The following is a 20633-nucleotide window of genomic DNA, read 5'->3' as shown; positions in this document are numbered from 1 at the left end:
TGTCAATATCTGTGTATAATTTGTCCTATTAACTATTTCAATTACTTACATATGTCATGTAACTATGAAATTACTTTGTTAGCATGTGTATATTCGTCATTAACGTTTATAACACAGCTATTGACATATATAACTATTGAAATACTTATTTATGTCATCAGCTGTGTATATTCGTCCTCAACGAATATACATAAATAAGTATTTCAATAGTTAGCATGATAATTAGTTGGCTTGGAATTGGCATGCGTTTTAGAAGAGAAGAAGAAGAATTAGCACCTATTCACACTTGAAAACGTCAACAATCAAGAATTTAGTAGTCAACAACCAAGACCCTCACCCACTTCATCTCCTCGATCCCAACCCATTTGAGGGAGGTGGGGTTAGAGAAGCATGTTACAAATTAACATGATATGTTACACCTTATGGATAGCACGTTACAAATTATAGTTAACATGTTGGATTTTACATTTAACATGCGTTCATATTATAGTTAACATGTAAGCTGTGATAGTTATCAGTTTATATATAATAGTTAACATCTTAACTACAATAGTTAACATATTAACTACAATAGTTAACATGTTAACAATAATTGTTAACATGTTAACTACAATAGTTAACATGTTAACTACAAAGGTTAACATGTTAACTACAACGGTTTACATGAAACAGGTAAATGTTCACAGTCAATCAGCTATAGTTTACATGTATTAAGTAAAACATAACAGTCAATGTACTAAACTTAACATTTAAAAGAAAAACAAGGATCTTGAATGAAAATGTTCTGCCATTTACTGATCAACTAAAAGACTCATATATGAGCGAATAATTAAAAATAGATTTGTATATTCATAATCTCCACATCCATATATGAACATATAACCCCAACATTCCTTGTACTTGATCTCCAAATAACAAAAGTATTCCAAGCCACAATCCCCATGCCTCCATTCTACATACATGAAGTGCTTCCTCCCGCATCACTTGCTTAATCCTTTGCAGTTAAAACAATAAAGACTTTCCAGTCAAATGAATCAAAAGGATAAGCATAAATGAATTTTATAGTTATCAACCTTCTCATCGGTATAAAGTTGAAACTGAAGCTTTCTGATTCTGATGCTGATGCTTCTGCAACTGGCAACCGCCGAAAATGAAAATGCATAGAATTGCTGCAGCCACTCCAACAGAACAGAAGGCTCCAACACTGCCAATAACTCTCCATCGCTAATAAGCCTGCACTCCTTCTCCAGCTCCTCGCTATCGCAAACCCTCAACCTCCTCTTCTCCTCCTCCAGCATTCCTCCTCTCGTGTTAAAGAGCTTCCTCCTGCTCACATTGCCATCACCCGCGAGCACGCACCTCATCCTTCACCCTCACCCTCACCATCCTATTCTTCGTCTTCTCGTTGTCGAAGCTCCTGACGAAAGAGGAGGAGGAGACGACGATGACGAAGGAGAGGACGGAGTGGAGGAAGTGGGAGGGGAGGATGAAGTAGGCGTGGCCCGACTGGAGCCTGTCTGAAGCGGAGAGGGCGAGGACTTTGCGGCCGAGGAAGGGGGAGTCGGAGCGGCAGATGAGGTGGATGGGGTGCTGCTCCATGCGGCGGGACATCGAGATCGGACGATCAAAGAGGTTCACGCGGGCCGTCGGGCTGATGGTGGCAGGAGGCGGGGAAGGATGCCTAAAAGGACCCGACGCGATTGGGCTCGCTGGTGGGGAGACGGTCGGATAAGTGGGCCCATGGTGGACGAGGGCACGGTGGGCGAGGGAGCGGTCGGAGATGAAGATGGTGGGCCGGGAGGTGATGCGGAGAGTGAGGATTGAGTTGTGGGCTCTAGGGAAAAAAAGATTGGCAGAGAAGGAGAAGAAGAAGAAGAAGAAGAGGGGAGGGGTAGTTTGGGTTTTTTTGGTTTTTTTTCTTGGGAAATGTAAACATGAGCTGGAACACATCTTGGGAAGTATAATGGGGCTAATACACATTAGGAATAATACATAGGGCTTGGGCATATCACATTTTGTTTTTTGGGGCCTTGAAACAATTTTTTCTAAGAAAAAACTGCTACATCCTTACCCCCCAAAACAAATAAAAAAATAGTATTAATAAATAAATAAATAAATAAATAAAATAAAAACATTATAAAAATGAAACACTTGACATGATATAGAAACCTGCCACTTTTTAGCAAACTTTACTGCAGGTTAAATTTCAGAAATCCAACCCGATAAGCAAAATGAGCCACAACCCAGACTTTTCCGGTTGAAAAATGACAATTTTATTTTCAATATAAGGTTCTCTACAAAATTTTTGAAATGCAAACCATAAACATAAAATGAGCTCTACCTACAAACTACCAGAGTAGGTGATACTAGACAGTGTCCAATGCTCTTCATGTGTGAAGATACCTGAAAATGCACCAAATAAAATCATGGTAAATCTCAAGAAAATTTTGAGAGAACGCAATGGCTAAGATAATAGACAAAAAGAGAATAGGATGTTCCTTAATCAAACAGCTGGCTTTGCACTTACCAGGAAAAGCACTGAGCAAGTTGACAACAGTTAGCATAAGAAACCAAGGTTTGTATATAGTCTCAAAGATTCTAAAAGCAAAAGTTCCATGTGAACACATGTTCTGGATATTTTATTATTCATTTCAACTTGATGATATTCCCTTCAACAATATTTCAAATCAGAATTCCTATAAATAAATACAAAATTTCAAATCAGAATCCATGATCTCGGAGACAACACTGTCAATCATACACAAGGCGGGAAAGAGGAAACGAGAAAAGGCAATATACAATAAACTTTGGGTAAATTTCACTTAAACCCCAGAGCGTTGAGGATTTGCACAGAACCCTGGGAACTTTGTTTATTCCACTTAACCCCATAAACTATGAAGTTTTGGAAAAACCCTCCCGACATCATTATCTATAACGGTCAAATGACCAAAATGCCCTTTCTGAAATATTACCCGCAAAAATGAAAAATATAAAGGGGGTAATTCTTAATAAACTAAGGGGTAGTTTAGTCCTTTATTGTCATGTGTTTGACGCATGATCCATCAAAGTTCACAGTGTTAGGAGGGCTGGGGATGAGGGAATGCTAAATGAGAAATTTTCAGGGGGTTAAGTGGAACAAACAAAATTTTAGGGGGCTATGTCCAAAACCCCAAAGTTCTGGCGGGGTTTAAGTGAAATTTACCCTTATACTTTAGGTTTGCTAAGAATTACCTTTATTAGTTTCTTCTCTGGATCCTTTGTGGTTGTTGAAGGTGTGCTGAGGAACTTCTGACACATACGAGCATCTTGGAAACCGAGAAGGTTGTATCTCAATAATTCCATTCTATCAGATTTTGTCATCTGAGCAAACCCAAAGGATCCAGTCCATGTGTTTAGAAGCTCGGAAACTGCTGGCAAGACTAACTTTTTTACCCCTAATGCAGAAAGCAGCTGCAAACCAAATTCATATCCATTTATGAGAGAAATGATGACAATACAGAAGTTATGCACCTAGACACCTCAACAGGCATTAATGCATACATAAACACCAAATGCATATATGCATGAGGACGGACGTAATTGCTAACTTCAACCATCTACACATGTTTAAGGAATTAGATGGGGAAAACCGAGCAAAGATGCACAAACATATTTTAAAGGGAGATAAGAACTATGATTATATCATTTTTATGGTTCGTTTGATCACATATAGGTTATACAAGCTTAAAGAGAGCCTCTTCAGTGTTAATGAGAAGAGGATGGCTGAATGCTTGAGTAACAGATGGAGATCAAGTTGTTCACTAGGATGAATATAGCAATTGGAACATGCAACATCAATGAAGCCAAAAAACCATGATATAAATTGGAAGTAACTGTTACTATGTTCATGGTAGAAATGGTTGTTCTGCTTGGATAGTGGATATCTAGGCTTTTTAAAGTAATCGATTAAACTCAAATGGATATGTATATCAATCATTCTCTAATTATGGACTAACATGATAAGCACTTATTGGTAATTTGTTGGTTGTATTACCTTTTCTAGCTCACCCACAAGAAGGCGACACATTCCCTGGTGGCGAAACTGAAAACGAGTTCCAATAAAAGGCATTTCTGCAACATTTTCACCGTAGACCCTAATCGACCATTGGAAGAGGGAGGACAATATTGTAATTCCTGGATATAGTTTTGAAAGAACAAGCATATAATAACTAGAAAGGTTTCACAGAATATCTTATTGTTGCAGTACCTGAATGTGGCGACAGATATAAGTTCATCTCCCTTCTCCAAAATGATAGTGTAAATACCCTGAAAGTTCAATCGACGTAGTTCTGACCTGCGTGAGACCATAATAAAAAATTTCTCATCAATCATCAAAAGACATTGCATAGATATCTATCACGTTTGAAGGATGTCTAAGAAGAGGCAAATAACAAGAAATATCAGTAACAGACTGATTGCTTAAGAAAACTCAGAAATAATCAGAGAACGAACAAGCTAAGGCTGGAAACCTTAAAGTTTCCTCCTCTTTGAAGTCTTTTCATATTTTCCACATTGGTCAGATTCATAATAAAATGTTTTCTTAATTAAAGATGACCACAACACATACTCTATATTTTTTTTTTCTTGTATTAAAAGTATGTCAAACTCTTTAAGAATGCTTCTCTAAGAACAAATACTTCTCCGGGACATTCTATCTTATTTAGTGGTACAACTTTTCATTTTCACATAACTTCTCATCAGATATTTACAAGTGGACCCTGCTACTACACCAAAACCCTAAATTATGGTGAGGGTTGAACGTTATAATTTTGTACTCTAACACGCCCCCGGGGTTGAGCGCCCTTTCTATGGACAGAAATCTGAAATCATGGAGCTGTATCAATTATTTTACAATCTGCTTTAAATTCATGACCGGTGGGAATTGAACCTAGGTTGCTTTGTAAAATTTCAAAGAACCTACCACTACTCCAAAACTCCGAAGTTATGGTGAGGTTTGAGGGTCATAATTTTGTCCTCTAACAACATGAAAACTTAATTGTTGGATGTATGTTTATAAAAGAGCGGAAAATTTTCTTCCATCTATATTTCATGGTCTCACGGGGCTAAATTTCCTTTTGAGTTGTTGGCTTTTGAAGCCTCGCATTTAGTCCACATTCAGAAAACCAGTAAGTTGGTTGCAAGTATATGTTGAGACTCCCCTACTATGTAAAGGGGATCTTTGGACCAAATGTCAAGACATATACACCAGACACCCAGCATGTCTATGGCGTGATGCACGCAGAGACCTCCAAAATTTTTATTTTCTTTTCGCTCGTTAAATTTAACTTCGGTTTTGATTGAGAAAATAAATCATGGTCCTAAACTTGTGACTAAACTCAACGTTTGTAATGTTAATATGTTAATGCCGTCTGTAATCCAAAGTCTGGAGTGTGGAGCCTAAAAGTACAAAATAACAATCACCAGCCATTCTCCAGACACAATCTCTTTACCACTAGGAAACAAATTGTCCAGACTGCCTGCATGAAGACAGCACCTGTCTTTGTAGACACTGTACACACAACCAATCCCTTACAGAAAAAGGAGATTAACTACTTTTGGCATTATTTACCACAATAATATCAGTAACTACGTTGCATCGATACAGGTCCGGCTGCTAACACGGACATGGGTGCAGATATGGAACACAATAAACTTGTAAAAGGTAGGGTACATCAACAGGACTATATATATACACATGGAAATTAGTAATATATATGAGATTGATATTGTTTTATCATTCACATCTTATGAGAACTAAAATCCTTATAAGTCTATAACACTTATGTCGATTTTAATGAGTAGATAATAAATTGAAAATGTCTCGTTTTCAAACTAGATATCCAAACGATCCTTTAGAATCATACTTATGAATTGGATATGGACTGAAACAAACCTCACCAAAGTCCAACAAGCTGCAAATTTTGAGGTTGAGTGTAAGATATAAATTTGAGGTTAAGTGCAAGATTTACATCTAAGAAGTGTACTGTGTGTGTTTTAAACTAAAGCATGTATTATCAAATTGAGCATGCATCTGAATACATGTATGCATACATTCCAGAAGTGCCCAAGCAGCGTCGGACATGGACACAGATACGGGTCGTGTTGAACACAGATACAGGAGCCACTATTAAGTATCTGGGTAACTTTGATCAGAAAATCTTGATTTTCAAATTCTATGCATAACAATTCATATTGAGAAAGATTTTCCCAGAATCACGACTTTCATGAACAGACACAACACAACATAAGACATCAACACATGAAAAATTATAGAATGCAATGCTATGGAATAACATAAACATTGCATGAGTCTCATACATGTCTGACATACATGGCTTCATAATAGACATTATATGCAAGTAGACTTTTTGTCATGGAAACTGTGCATTATATCTCGCCATGTTCTTTATTTCCATCCACCCATCTCTTATCATAAACACCATGAACTATAATGGATGCTAATTGTTAATATCCATATTCACTAATATGCATCTGGCACACATGGCTTCATAACATTTTGTAATGGAAACTGCATTACATCTTACCATGTTCTCTATTTCCATCTCTGATCATAAACACCATGAAGCATAATGGATGCTAATCGTTAATATACATATCCACTTAAGGGAATGAAGATCTTAATCAGATTTGGATGCCTCAGATATCTGTTTACACCCCTAAGTGATATGCCCAACTGCTTTAATAATTATCGAGTACATTTGATTTTATGCAACTACTAGAATGTCAATATTTTCTTCTTGTCCTCTGATTTACAACTTCAACAAAAGTGAGGACAGAAATATTGACACACTCTAACTTGATATCCTAATGGTTTGTTTTGCTTAAGCACCAGTTGTTTAAAATATATGCCATCACTTTAAGAAAAACTATTTGTTACACTAAAATGTTAGATTAATTTTTAGGAAAATGATATAGTGTTCCTGATAGATTACTGCTCCTCTGGGCAGGAAAATCTTTAATGTTGATTGAAAAAGAGAGTGTTACTCCTCACAAGGTGGAGGATTCAACTAAAAAAATGTAATGATTAGCATACAACTCAAGTAGATGGTAACATTTTATAAATAAGGATGCTATACTGCTAGAGGAAGTACTCTCTATACACTGGTTTAATAAGAATTATTTTCTATATCTTGGTGTCATTAAAGATGTACATATATATATGAGAAAAATGGAGAACCTTGGTACCAAGTTGCTTAAAGCAACTTGGTAGTGATATGGCCTAATCTTGCCCCTATATCACACCACGAAGTTAGAGCCTCAACCACCCTTCACCAACTCCAATATAGATGTAGGGACAAGATTAAGCCACGTCACTACCAAGTTGCTTGGAGCAACTTGGTACCAAGTTTCTCCGAATAGAAAGTAAAATATAACCAGTAAAGCATTTATATGCGCACAATAATTATTAGACAGTACAGATCAAATAAATGAAAAGGAAGTTAATTATAGAAATCTCACCCTCTATTGAAAATAATATCAGTAAGAACATCGCTCTGGGTACGGGGATCATTAAGAGGTTCAAAGCATTCATGCAACACATCTAGCGCAATATGAAGTTTGCTATGGTACTCGGTAATGGTTTCATCATCAAAATTATCAGCACCATTCTCTTTGTTTGATCTCAAAATAGTCCACGATAAACCTTCTACAGATGTAGGGTTGGATTTTCCAAGCATCTTATGGAAATGATTAAATATCTGCAAATTGGTTAGTAGAATATCTTGAAGCAGCAATAACTTGACTGAAAGGAATACTTTTTGAGACCATCTAACAGGGGAAAAAAATCATAATGCATGTAAAACTTTGCATAAAACAGTAAATAAATAGCTAAAAGTTACAAGTGGAGATGCAATTAAAGAAGGGGCAGAAACAAAATTTTGTTCAAGGGTGTACACCATTATTAAGAAACTTAACTAGTGAAGACTGAAAGACGCTGTAAAAACCCAATTAAAATTCTTAAGAAGAATAATCTCAAATATTTATGATAACAAAAATACTATATTTTGTTGTATCTTTTTTCTCTCTTGTTTATTGAATTGATTAAGTTTTTACTCCAAAATGCACTAAAGCGAAAGAGAAGATGAATTTTCCTTTTTTTATCATATTTTACTTTTTGTATACTTTTAATCCACAAAGGAAAATGAAAGGAATGTTTATTTTACACTTTTGACAATTTGTAGAAGTATTCATCCTCAATCTAAAACTGTCTAGGCATGATAATATTCATAGGTTTTTCTCCAAACTTCTATTCCTAACTAAAGTTGATCTGGATCATTTTGAAATACACTTCTATGGGATTATACATATTCATTTTGTAATATATAAAGATTGAAAAAAGGAATCTTTGATTTAGTATTTTTATTCCTTTAAGAGCTTAGATTTATATTTAAAAAAAGAAATATGTGTGATAAGATTTGGAATCTTGATATCAGCATTAGCCAATTTGGAAGTATCAGTGGTTTCGAATTGAAAGTATTGGATATGGGTATTGAAAATTTAGTCAGTTTTGGTGATTCACATGGTGGTGTCTACATAGATTTCTTTTTATTTCTTTTCTAATACAGCAGTATTTTTTTTAAACTTCAGACCTTCATTATCCTACTATCTTAGCCATATTCAATTACCAATTTATCAATCTGTAGTAGTAGTAGCAATTAGCTGATACTCAGATATCTAACAGTTTCATATTGATCATATTGATATGTTACAATTCGACTAAATATGGTCCACACATTATCTGTATTGAACAATACTTGAAACCTTTGAGACTGACATAAATAACCCTTTGAGACTGACATAAATAACCACCTCCCTACAGTGGGAACTTATCGGGACATGACAAATGCAGCTCAAAAGCAAATCATTGTCTAAGCTCACATTTAAACTATAAACAATTTCTCCTTTTGATGGCTTAAAGGTGTGGCTTGCATCTGTAAGGTGAGATACTACAGTGTTTTGCTCTTTCCTAATTCACTGGTTATGAAAATATATTAAAGAGATGTGAAAACATTGAAAAAGTTTCCAATAAAAGAAGGTACACAACACCATATTAGGTAGATTTAGGTGTTTCTCAGGCCATCATATCGCACAGCCCCTATTTATAGATTATTATTACAATCATAAAATACATGATAAGATTCCAATAATATAACCAAAGGAGTCATCTCTTCCAGGCTTTGTAGTTGAGAATTTATCCTCAATGTAGTAAGGAATTTCTCATTTAAGAGAGATGTCATTTTCTATATTACGTGAAGTACAAAGAAATGCAAACAATATCAGATGTAGCGAGCATTCATGAGCAAAAAATGAAGGTAATTCCTAGAAGCAACACTAGGTGAAATACACATGAAGCAGTAGAAACTTGTTATCCCCACAATGATGTACTATATAACTCTTATGCGGCTTATGCAAAAATGTAGAAAAATACCTTAGTACAACTTTTACTGCAAACCCAGCTGCCAATTGGACAGCTGTTAAGCTGGGATGATTCTTTTTCATTTAAGCAACCCACATGATCTGTTAGAAAATAAATAAAACAAATACGACACCAGTTAAGTTTATCATTAGGACATGTAAGAGTTTATCTGCTTGCATGTTAAGGAGTAAATAAATGACTTACACCCTAGCTCACACTGATCACAGTACAATATTGATTTATCTGTGAACAGATTAGTACCACAGTTGAATTCACTAAGGCCACATATGCAACATCGACAGGATGCACAGTACCAATTTCCTTCAGGCACGCCCTACATTAAACCAAAATTCAAGAGAAAGATAATTATAGTATTATACAATAAATTTCATCTTCTCAAACTTTCATCTCATTTTCAGAATAAATTGAATATGATAGAAACCACAGCAAGATTATTCATAATCATGTTCTGGACAATCGAGAACAAACTGTTGGGAAGTACAAAAAGGAAATAATCATCAGGAAAAATAGAAAAGAAAACTAGGATTTAGAAGATGGAAAGTCAGACGAACCATACAAGATTAACAAAATGTATATCAACAATTTTGAGCGAAATTACGTATTGTTCCCGAGAGGCTAGAAACATTCCTAGTACAAAGTCCAAATGATACACAAGGAAATGAGCTAAAAAATGTACCTCTAAACCAACGCAATCTGGATGGAAAGCTGATGGACAGTGATCACAGAGCAGTAGCTCACCACCATCAAAGCAGACAGAGCATTCAGAGTCACCTTCATACTGGGAGCAATTCCTCTTTAATCGTACTCGTCGGACATATTCAGGCTTAGCAAGTGCTTCTTGCAATTGATATTCTAACAAGGACTTTCCACCTCGAAAGATTATGCTGGCAGCAGGTTGGGAAGTGCTGCAACCAGCATGTGCCTCAAAGTTGACAAGACTGAACACCTTATGACAACAGCTGCACTTAAATCCATCATGAGTTACTCTCCCATGTTTTATAGGACAGCCATCTGTTTTACGAATGTAGGTTATCTTTTGCTGTGGTAATATCACACCTTTGTCAATAAGCCAAGACAAAACTGTTTTACTAATCCGTTCAGTAGTGGCAGGTTCTACAAGTCGTGGTCTTTTCCTGGCGTCCACTGACCATGATGAAAATCTGCTGTTTGATCTCCTCTGCTGCTTAGTATAAGCTCCCGTCTTCATTTTTCTTTTTTGTTTGTTACTAGAAAATTCACCTGATGGTTGCGGGACCAATTTATTGCATACCTTTGCAGATTTAGAGTCGGTGCTTCTGGTAGACTTCTCAGAAGATTCATTTTGAGAATCTTGCAAGAATCCCTTACATGCTCTATAAAGAGAAATATAGTTTTTCCCATTGGGCGAGGTATAAACTAACTCCTTCTTCATTTTCTTGTCTTTCATCCACAAGTTCCAACCCGTTTTCTTAAGATGCTTCTTTGCATTTTCTATCGATGCTTTATCTTTCTTTCGTTTTCCATTTTCTATGACATCGACATATTTTTGTATTGCTTCTTTTGGATTCCCTTCTGTTAGGCCCACCTTACGAGAGACATTGTCTGAAAACATAGTTTGTTTCCCTGAAGGAGAAGAGCTACCACTAGAAGATAATCGTCCATTAATGCCTGCAGAAGTAGAGAACAACAAAGAATGAAAACAAGATAAACCTTCTGAATCTGTCAGTTTTGTGGTATCTATGGAGTCTTCAGTGCACTTATTTTGGAAAGAGTCATCTCCATCAGGTGCCAGTAGCCCAATGTCCATATTAGAAAATTCTGCATGATTTTTGTTAGTATTTTTGTGCTTGGAGTAGCCTCCCTTGCAGCTTTCATTTCTCTGCTTTCCGTCCATCAAATCATAGCAGACCTTATTAAGGGAATAGTAGCAGTTATTTCCATCAGGTGACAGATAACGGTACCTTTGAATTGTGTCTCGTTTAAATTCAATCCTCCAACGCTGATGCACAAGATGCTTTCGCAATTTCTCAGTGTTATGATTGTTTTTTGTGCTTCTGCCACACTTGATGTAACTTGCACATATTGATTCTAAATCTGTACAATATACAGGTTGAAATACTACAGGTTTCCATGATTCTTCATTTTGGGATGATGAGTCTTCATTTTGGGATGATGAGCAGCCTTCCACTTCATAGTTCAAATCTGAATCATCTGTCTGGAAACCATTAAGAGCATTGTTGCCAGACCATTAGAATTAAAAAAAAGGGAAGAGCATTAACTAAATTAGGAATGCTTGTTCCCATGAGAAATATAGCATATTAGCAACTGTTGGATTAAATATGATACCAAATTGTTTAAAAGAACTATTGGAGCAGTTCTAATGCAAAATGGAAGACCTATTGATTATGCCAGCTCTGTATTAAAAGGGAAGAGTTTGAGCTTATGTAACTCCGCCAGTGTTGCGCTAGATTGTTTATCTTTTCACTGCCTGTTCCAAGCAAGGATATAGGAGGGTTGTGTTGAGTAGCCGACAGCCAATGTGAAACCTACTTCGATCTCTATGTGCACCAATTAGGAGGAGTAATAAGGCTATAATTAATGGAGAAAGGAGTAGAGGTAGGCCTAAGACAACTTGAGTAGAGACCATTAAGAAGGATATGATGATGCTTACTTTAGTGGAGGAGATAGCCTTCAACAGAACAGAATAGAATAGATGGACTCATATAGCTCGCCCCAAATTTTTTAGATAAAGGCTTTGTTGTTGTTGTGGTTGTTTATCTACTTGATGAGAAAAATTTTATGATCGAAACTTATCATTAGAGCCTTTTAACATTTATTGGAAAAAAGTCAATACGGAACAAGTAGTTTTGTATGACTTTGATTATAGAGTGAAGTATAAATCTCAAAGGCTCAATAGGGCTACTTATGGGTTATTAAGAAATGATGATAGTGGTGGGCATTGATTGAAGGGTAAGAGAATATTTTTATGCGCTATTATTAGTGTGCACAGTTGGCTGTCTGATATTTATGAAATGGTGTCAAAAGATCCATAGTTCCACGACTTGGACCCCAAATTGTCTCAAGGAGAACTGGAAGAAGGAAAGTACAATAAAGATATGGAAGTATACTGCTAAAAGAGAAAAATCCTCATTGCTCCTACACCTCATTACCTCAAGCGGAAACTTCTTAAAGCACAATAAAATATCCCCAATGTTTGTCACGCTGGAGCAATTGAAACTTTTCATAAATTGAAAAGAAGTTTCTATTAGGTAGGAGTGGAGATATATCCAGGGTGATCATGAAGCTTGTAATATCAATAAAAAAGCTAAAGGGAAGAATGTGGCTACTCCTGGACTAAGCCAACCTTACCAATATCTGAACAGACTTAGGACGATGTTGCGATGGATTTCACAGAACAATGTGTTCTTAGTGGTAACGGATTGGTTAACCGAGTATGTACACTTCTTTCCGCTATCTCATCCCTAATCAGCTCAACTGGTTGCACAATTCCTTTTTGATGTGGATTCAAGTTAAATAGGCTGTAAAAGCTGAAGAAGTGGCGAGAGAAGTTCAGAAAATCAGCAAGAATTAGCCATGCAGACTGGCGGTCGACCGTGAGTCAGCGGCGGTCGACTGTGAACATGCACATGAGAGCAGAGGCTCTAGAGCTGAAGGCGGTCGACCGTGGCGGTCGATCACGCGGATCCTGTAGGCGATTTAACTCTCGGGAATTGATTCGGTCGACCGTTGCGGTCGACTGTGAGTTTCCTGTAATCAATTTATTCTCTGTCGAGGGTGTTCAGTCGACCGTCGCGGTCAACCGCGATACCTGCACGGTCGACCGTCACGGTTGACCGCGTAGCGGGTTTGTAGTTGGGTCAGTTATTTGACCCGGTTCGTTTTGGAGCTGATATATAACTCTAATCCTGATTCGTTAGGGTTAAGTAAGGACGTTTTTGAGCGTCTTTGGGAGAGAATTGCTGCATCCAATTGTGAGAGATTTGTGAAAAATCTAGAGCTTTGTTTTAGGGTTTGATCGATGAGATTTGTAACTCTATTTATATTTTCTTGATTTCTAATAGTAAGAACTCCCCCCTCCTTATCCCGTGGTCGTAGACAACTTGCCGAACCACGTTAAATCCGTTGTTTTGCTGTGATATTGTGTTTGGCTTATTAGTTGTGATTTATCTCTTGTTCTTGTTCTTGTTCGTGTCACTTCGAGGCTTCCGTCACGCACAACAATTTGTATCAGAGCTTCAGGCTTATTCGAATGATTCGGTGAAGAATTCCTATCTGAAGAGTTAGATCGACAATATGGGAGAAGCAAGCACATCAGGTTCGTTTCTTACGAAGACGATACAGAGTCTGAGCATCAATAACACGAAGATTGATGTTCCGAAGTTCGACGACAAGATTAATTTCGGATTATAGAGGTATCAGGTAATGGACGCATTGGATGTACAGAATTTGGAGGAGACTCTTGAGTTACAAGAGAAACCCGAAGGCATGGAGGATAAGGTTTAGAAGAAGATGAATAGTAAAGTTTGTGGAATTATTCGGTCATGCTTGACGCCGGATCTTATTTATGATGTTATGAACAAGACGTCGACGAAGAGAAACACTCAATGAGAAGTATCTTACTAAGAGCACGACTTCACTTGAAGAAGAGGTTTTACCAGTTAAAGATGAAGATGAGAGTTTTCATCAGGGAGCATGTCAATAATTTCACAAAGCTACTTTCAGATATGGTCAATGTGGATATCATGGTTGAGGATGAAGACAAGACGATGTTACTTTTGTGCTCGTTGCCGAAAGATGATTATGGTACGTTCGTTTTAACTATGATCAATGGAAGAACTACTGTTAGCTATAAGGAGGTAGCCTTATCTTTGGTGAATTATGAGTTAAGGAAGAGTGATGGTGAACCCTCCGAGAAGGCATCGGGAGATGCATTAGCTGTTCGAGGCCGAGATCCAAACCGTCGTCAGTTTAACCGCTCAAAGTTAAATAATAGGAGTGCCTATAAGAGTGTTGGTAGAAACCAATGTTGGTATTGTAAAGAAGAAGGACATTGAAAGATTGACTATCCAAAGTGAAAGGAAAAAGCCGGGAAGAACAAATGAAAAGTTGTACAAGCTTCAGAAGTGAATGTTGTAAAAGCTATTGATGAGCATTCAGATTCAGATTCTTCGGGCTATTCGTGTCCTGCACTACCGTCGGTTTGCTATGCTGATTTCACGAAGTGGATGATGGATTCGGGAGCTACATATCACATTTGTCCTAGGAGGGATTGGTTCTCCAGCTTTGAAGAGTTGGAAAGAGGGGATATCGTGCTTATGGGTAATGATCGTGTATGCCCTATTAGTGGTATAGATTCAGTTCGGATTAGGATGCATGACAGAGTGATTAGGGAGTTAAAGGAAGTAATGTTCGTGCCGCAATTGACGAAGAACATCATTTCTCTTGGGACTTTGAAGGCAGATGGATATAGAGTGATCTTAGAGGATGCTACAATGAAGATCACGAAGGGTTTTATGATGGTGATGCCAGGTGTCAGGAAAAATAACCTATACTATTTGAAGGGCAAGACAGTTACAGGGGGTCTGACAGCTTCTATCACTACAGAGGAGGACACTACCACTTTATGGCACATGAGACTTGGACATACAGGTGATTAAGTTCCTACAGTCATTGGTAAAATATGAGCTATTGAAATGTGCTAAGACCTGCAAGATGGAGCTGTGTGAGCATTGTGTACTTGGAAAGAAGACTAGAGTGAAGTTTGATACCGTTGTTCCTAACATCCGAGATACATTAGATTACATTCACATAGATATTTAGGGTCCTTTTAAGAACACATCTCTTGGTGGGACCGATTATTTTGTCACTTTTATTGATGATTATTCCAGGAGGAATTGGGTATACCCTATGAAGCATAAACATCAGGTCCTAGATATTTTTGTGGAGTAAAAAAAAAGTGGAGCTGCAGACAGGTAGAAAGGTGAAGACTCTACATTCAGATAACAGTGAAGAATACAGGAGTGATCCATTTCTACAATTTTATCAGGATCACGGCATTAGAAGACACTTCATAGTTCAAGAGACACCGCAATAGAACGGGGTGGTTGAAAGATTGAACCGTATATTGCTGGAGAAGGTACGATGTATGATGACATAGAGGGGATTGCATAGATCTTTTTGAGCCGAGGTGTTGGTTTATGTGAGCTATCTTATGAATATGTTGTCGTGTATTGCGATAAACGGGAAGACTCCTTTGGAATGTTGGTTTGGTTCGGTGGCTAGTGACTATGAGTCGCTTCGGATATTTGGATGTCCAGCTTATTACCATGTCAGTGATGGTAAATTAAATCCGAGGGCGAGAAAAGCTATCTTTGTGAGATTTGGAGATAGCGTTAAATGCTTCAAGTTATGGGATCCACAGGACACGAAGATAGTTATTAGCAGAGATGTCACATTCGATGAGGCATACATGATGAGGCACCGAGTCTCTCAGCAAGTGAAGGGAGACCAAACAGTTGAGATATCGTAGCAGGTGGAGGATGATGTGAATCCACCCACTCCAGATAGCATTGTATCCATCGAGGCTCCTACAAAGGTAACACTGGGAGGAGATAAGATGATAGCCAGGCAGATAGAGGATACAGTGGATGATAAGACTCAGGAATAGAGTCATGTTCAGGAGTCCATTACAGCAGATAGACTGAGGAGGGTGATTCGTCGGCCAACTAGGTATAATGATGTCATGATCGCATATGCATTATCTGTGGAGGTCGTTGATGATATGATTCCATCCACATTCAGGGAGGCAGAGTCTAGTCCCAATTCAATCAGGTGGAGGGAAGCTATGGAGGAGGAGATGCGATCTCTTTAGAAGAACAACACTTGGAAACTTGCAAAGCTACCTAAGGGTAAGAAAACTATTAGTTGTAAGTGGGTATATGCGAAGGAGTGATCTTCTATTGGGGATATTCGGTTCAAAGCCAGATTGGTTGCCAAGGGATATACACAGCTTGAGGGCATTGATTACAATGATGTATTTTCACCCATTGTGAAGCATTCGTCGATTCAAATTTTATTGGCGTTAGTGGCACAATTGGATTTGGATTTGGTCCAGATGGATGTAAAGACAACTTTTCTACACGGAGATTTAGATGAGGAGATCTACATGACACAACCCTTAGGATTCAAAGTTACAGGAAAAGAAGAATTGGTTTGTAAGCTGAAGAAGTCTCTTTATGGTTTGAAACAGTCATCAAGACAGTGATATAAGAGATTCAAAGGCTTTATGATTGGCCGAGGGTACACAAGGAACCCATATGACCCATGTGTTTATATGCACAAGCTACATGATGGTGAGCACATATATTTGCTTTTATATGTTGACGATATGCTTATTGTTTTTAGGAATTCTTCGGCTATTCGAAAGTTAAAAGATGAGCTGTCATCCGAGTTCGAGATGAAGAATCTTGGAAAAGCAAAGAAAATATTGAGTATGGAGATCGAGAGAAATAGGATGAAGGCGAGATTAAAGCTTACACAGAAGAGCTATTTGCAGAATATGTTAAAGAAATTTAGCTTTGAGGGCAATGCAAAAGTAGTTAGCACACCATTGGCTCCCCACTTCAAGCTTTCAACATTGATGTCGCATGTTTCAGTTGAGGACAGAGATTATATGTCGAAGATCCCATATGCCAGTGCAGTAGGTAGCTTGATGTATGCGATGATGTGTATGAGGCCAGATTTATCACAGGACGTGAGCATGGTATCGAGATACATGCATGACCCCGGGAAGGGTCATTGGGAGACCGTGAAGTGGATTCTATGGTATGTTAGAGACACCGTGGATGTTGGTTTGGTATTCCAGAAGGATGAGAAGAATGGGCAGAATTATATTGGTTACGTGGATTCAGATTATACTGGAGATCTTAACAAGCGCAGGTCTACTTCAGGTTATGTGTTTACATTGGCAGGTGCATCGGTATGTTGGCGATGTACATTTTAGTCCACAGTGGCTCTCTCTACTACATAGGCGGAGTATATGACGGTGACTGAGGCTGTTAAGGAGGTTTTGTGGCTGCAGGGATTATTGGATGACTTGGGGATCGCACATGAAACCATTCGGGTGTTTTGTGATAGCATGTCGGCTATCTATTTGGCAAAGAACTAGGTTTATCATGCGCGCACGAAGCACATCGATGTCAGATTCCATTTTGTTCGTTTTGTTCGTGATGTTTTGGATGATGGAGACGTCATATTAGAGAAGGTCCACACAAACGATAACCCTGCAAATATGATGACCAAAGTTGTTTCAGGTGTGAAATTTGGTCATTGTTTGAAGCTTTTGAACATTCTTCAGTGTTGAGGCATTTGGAGGCCATTTGGGTGAACTACGTTCGGCTTAATTCATTGGGCAAGAGGATACGTGGGCAGTCTTTCAAAGCAGCCGGTTTGATTCAGATGGGGGGAGATCGTTTCAGCTCACGCTTGGTTTCCCGACTTGTTGTGGATTGAGTCCGTTGTCGTGGGGTGTTTTCACGACGTCCTAGATGCAACAAGTGGGACATTTGGATGATTTGGTGTCGGCTCAGTTTTGGTAAAAACATTCGTCGAGGTGGAGAATTGAAGAAGTGACGAGAGAAGTTCAGGAAATCAGCAAGACAGACTGGGGGCGTCGACCGGGCGAGTCAGGGCGACGGTCGACCGGCGAACATGCAGCAGGAGAGTAAGACTGGAACTGAAGGCGGTCGATCGTGACGGTCAACCGCGCGGACCCTGTAGGCAATTTAACTCTCGGGAATTGGTTCGGTTGACCGCCGCGGTCGACTGTGGGTTTCCTGTAATCGATTTATTCTCTGTCGGGGGTGTTCGGTCGACCGTCGCGGTCGACCGCGATACCTGCACCGTCGACCGTCACGGTCGACCGCGTAGCGGGTTTGCAATTGGGTCAGTTATTTGACCCGGTTTGTTTTGGAGCTGATATATAACTCTAATTCTGATTAGTTAGGGTTAAGTAAGGACATTTTTTAGCAGTCTTTAGGGAGATTTGTGAGAGATCTAGAGCTTTGTTTTAGAGTTTGATCGGTGAGATTTGTAACTCTATTTGTATTTGTGAGAGATCTAGAGCTTTGTTTTAGAGTTTGATCGGTGAGATTTGTAACTCTATTTGTATTCTCTTGATTTCTAATAGTAAAAACTCCCCCCTCCGAGATTTGTAACTCTATTTGTATTCTCTTGATTTCTAATAGTAAAAACTCCCCCCTCCTTGCCCCGTGGACGTAGGCAACTTATCAAACCACGTTAAACTCGTTGTCTTGCTGTGGTATTGTGTTTGGCTTATTAGTTGTGATTTATTTCTTGTTCTTGTTCTTGTTCTTGTTCGTGTTGCTTCGAGGCTTCCGCCGCGCACAACAAAAGCTACAGTAAGTGATAGAGATACTTCCTTTGCAAGCTTCCTCTAGAAATTTGTTGAAAAACTGCAAGGCAGTCGCTTGAAAGTCATCATTACCTCTCATCCCCAACGGATAGGCAAATGGAGATGCTTTTATCGTCACAATTCCACACACACACGCGCACACGCGCGCGCACAAAAAAAAAGAAGAAAGAATTAAGTTACTTGAGATTAGGCAAGTTCTAGCATATTACAACTTGGAAAGCTCCAACTAAGATGACTTGAATCCTACAAGTCTACACATGGTAGGAAACCCCCTGATTCCTTTACCACGTCGAGAACTATCAAGGTACATGTATCATATTAAACATGGGTTAATTATTGAAATTTGATCAAGAGATTCTGCCTTTGGCCTTGAGCATATATATGAACTGAACAATTACTTTTTTGCAGTTCCGCTCTAATTTTGTAATTAACAAATATAACAGGGGTTAAATGTAAAGCAGAAAAAGAGCATGAAGCAGTGCCACACTACAATTGCATGTGACACCCTAAACACAGTATTGTTGATTCTCCATGAAAATTTCCCAAATTTCAATAAAACTCCCCAAATTTCCTCTCCAAAACCTTAAAGGCAGGGTTTGATCTCGAGAGAACTCAGATTGTGGTTATGACGAGAATCTAAGAACCATGGCCGAGAGCCAAAACCCTCAACAATGAGAATGCAGTAATCGCATTGTAAACTAAAAGGAAGAGATTCGAAGTACCTCGTTTTGCTTTTCTTGAAACGATCTCTTCCTCCTTTTCCTGCTCCTCAATTCATCGTCAAACTCCATTGATAGAAAGTTTCGTCCTTTTTCTTTTTATTTTATTTTAGTTATTTTGGGGTTCAGAAAAAAAAAATTGCTGCCAAATCCAGGAGACGAGGAGAATCTATAATTTATAATAATTTAGGAAAATTTTTGACTCGTTAGGAGTCCTAGATAATTGATTTCTTTAATCATTAACTTGGTATCCTGAAAGGTTTAGGGTTTAATCCATCCAGTTGTCAATCAAACGGCTTACCTTGTTTTAGAAGTCTTTAATTTTTCTTCAGAAAACAGCCCCCACCTTCTTAACTTTTGGCGATTATTAGAAAACCCCATTAACTTTCAAAATATCAGAAAATTTCCTTAAATTTAGGTGTTATTAAGAAACCCCCTTTGACTTTAAGGTTCTATGACAAAACCCCCCTAACATTGTCATCCCTTATTATCCCAAATTTTCGGTGAACAAAAAATACTCCCCAATTGGGATTTCAACCGCACGTGATAGAAAAATAAAAAAAAATTAGCTTAACACATCAATTTGATTTCTTGTAGAAAAACTCTCTAATTTCTTGAAGAAAAACTCTCCCACTGAAAATCCCTACCGGGGGTAACCTTATTTGCTGATAATTTGGGATAATTTCAACCGCACGTGATAGAAAAATAAAAAAAAATTAGCTTAACACATCAATTTGATTTCTTGTAGAAAAACTCTCTAATTTCTTGAAGAAAAACTCTCCCACTGAAAATCCCTACCGGGGGTAACCTTATTTGCTGATAATTTGGGATAATTTCAACCGCACGTGATAGAAAAATAAAAAAAAATTAGCTTAACACATCAATTTGATTTCTTGTAGAAAAACTCTCTAATTTCTTGAAGAAAAACTCTCCCACTGAAAATCCCTACCGGGGGTAACCTTATTTGCTGATAATTTGGGATAAT

At 38.1% G+C, this 20633-nt stretch overlaps 1 protein-coding gene across 3 annotated transcripts; it reads right to left on the bottom strand.

Moving 5' to 3' along the window:
• Positions 2270–19801, bottom strand: LOC109851026 (increased DNA methylation 1-like). 3 transcript variants are annotated; one of them, XR_002249646.1, is made up of 10 exons: positions 19652–19800; positions 10173–11690; positions 9680–9809; positions 9488–9576; positions 7519–7757; positions 4247–4333; positions 4034–4133; positions 3232–3450; positions 2528–2696; positions 2338–2403 (listed from the first exon to the last, which is right to left on the bottom strand). XR_002249646.1 is itself a non-coding variant. In XM_020421130.1 (9 exons), exons 1-9 carry the CDS (start codon positions 19718–19720, stop codon positions 2338–2340), a joined length of 2496 nt encoding a protein of 831 aa, XP_020276719.1. In that variant the 5' UTR covers positions 19721–19801; the 3' UTR covers positions 2270–2337. The 3 variants fall into 3 exon arrangements, 2 of the variants coding, with proteins under 2 accessions (XP_020276719.1, XP_020276718.1); XM_020421130.1 differs by lacking the exon at positions 2528–2696 and having other exon boundaries at positions 2270–2403; positions 7519–7736; positions 19652–19801; XM_020421129.1 differs by lacking the exon at positions 2528–2696 and having other exon boundaries at positions 2270–2403.

The sequence above is a fragment of the Asparagus officinalis genome, chromosome 7, assembly GCF_001876935.1.
Source record: "Asparagus officinalis chromosome 7, Aspof.V1, whole genome shotgun sequence".
NCBI classification, from domain to species: Eukaryota; Viridiplantae; Streptophyta; class Magnoliopsida; order Asparagales; family Asparagaceae; genus Asparagus; species Asparagus officinalis.
The sequence above is the reverse complement of the archived record's forward strand: the minus strand, read 5'-3'. Positions and strand labels throughout refer to the sequence as shown.

What these genes read in the sequence shown, in the direction of transcription:
- LOC109851026 (XM_020421129.1), bottom strand. Translation starts at nt 19,720, where the DNA reads ATGGAGTTTGACGATGAATTGAGGAGCAGGAAAAGGAGGAAGAGATCG. An exon ending in TTCAAGAAAAGCAAAACGAG is followed by an intron (nt 11,691 to 19,651) that starts GTACTTCGAATC and finishes AATGGTTTCCAG; the next exon opens with ACAGATGATTCAGATTTGAA. An exon ending in GCAGTAAAAGTTGTACTAAG is followed by an intron (nt 7,758 to 9,487) that starts GTATTTTTCTAC and finishes ACCAATTTGCAG; the next exon opens with ATATTTAATCATTTCCATAA.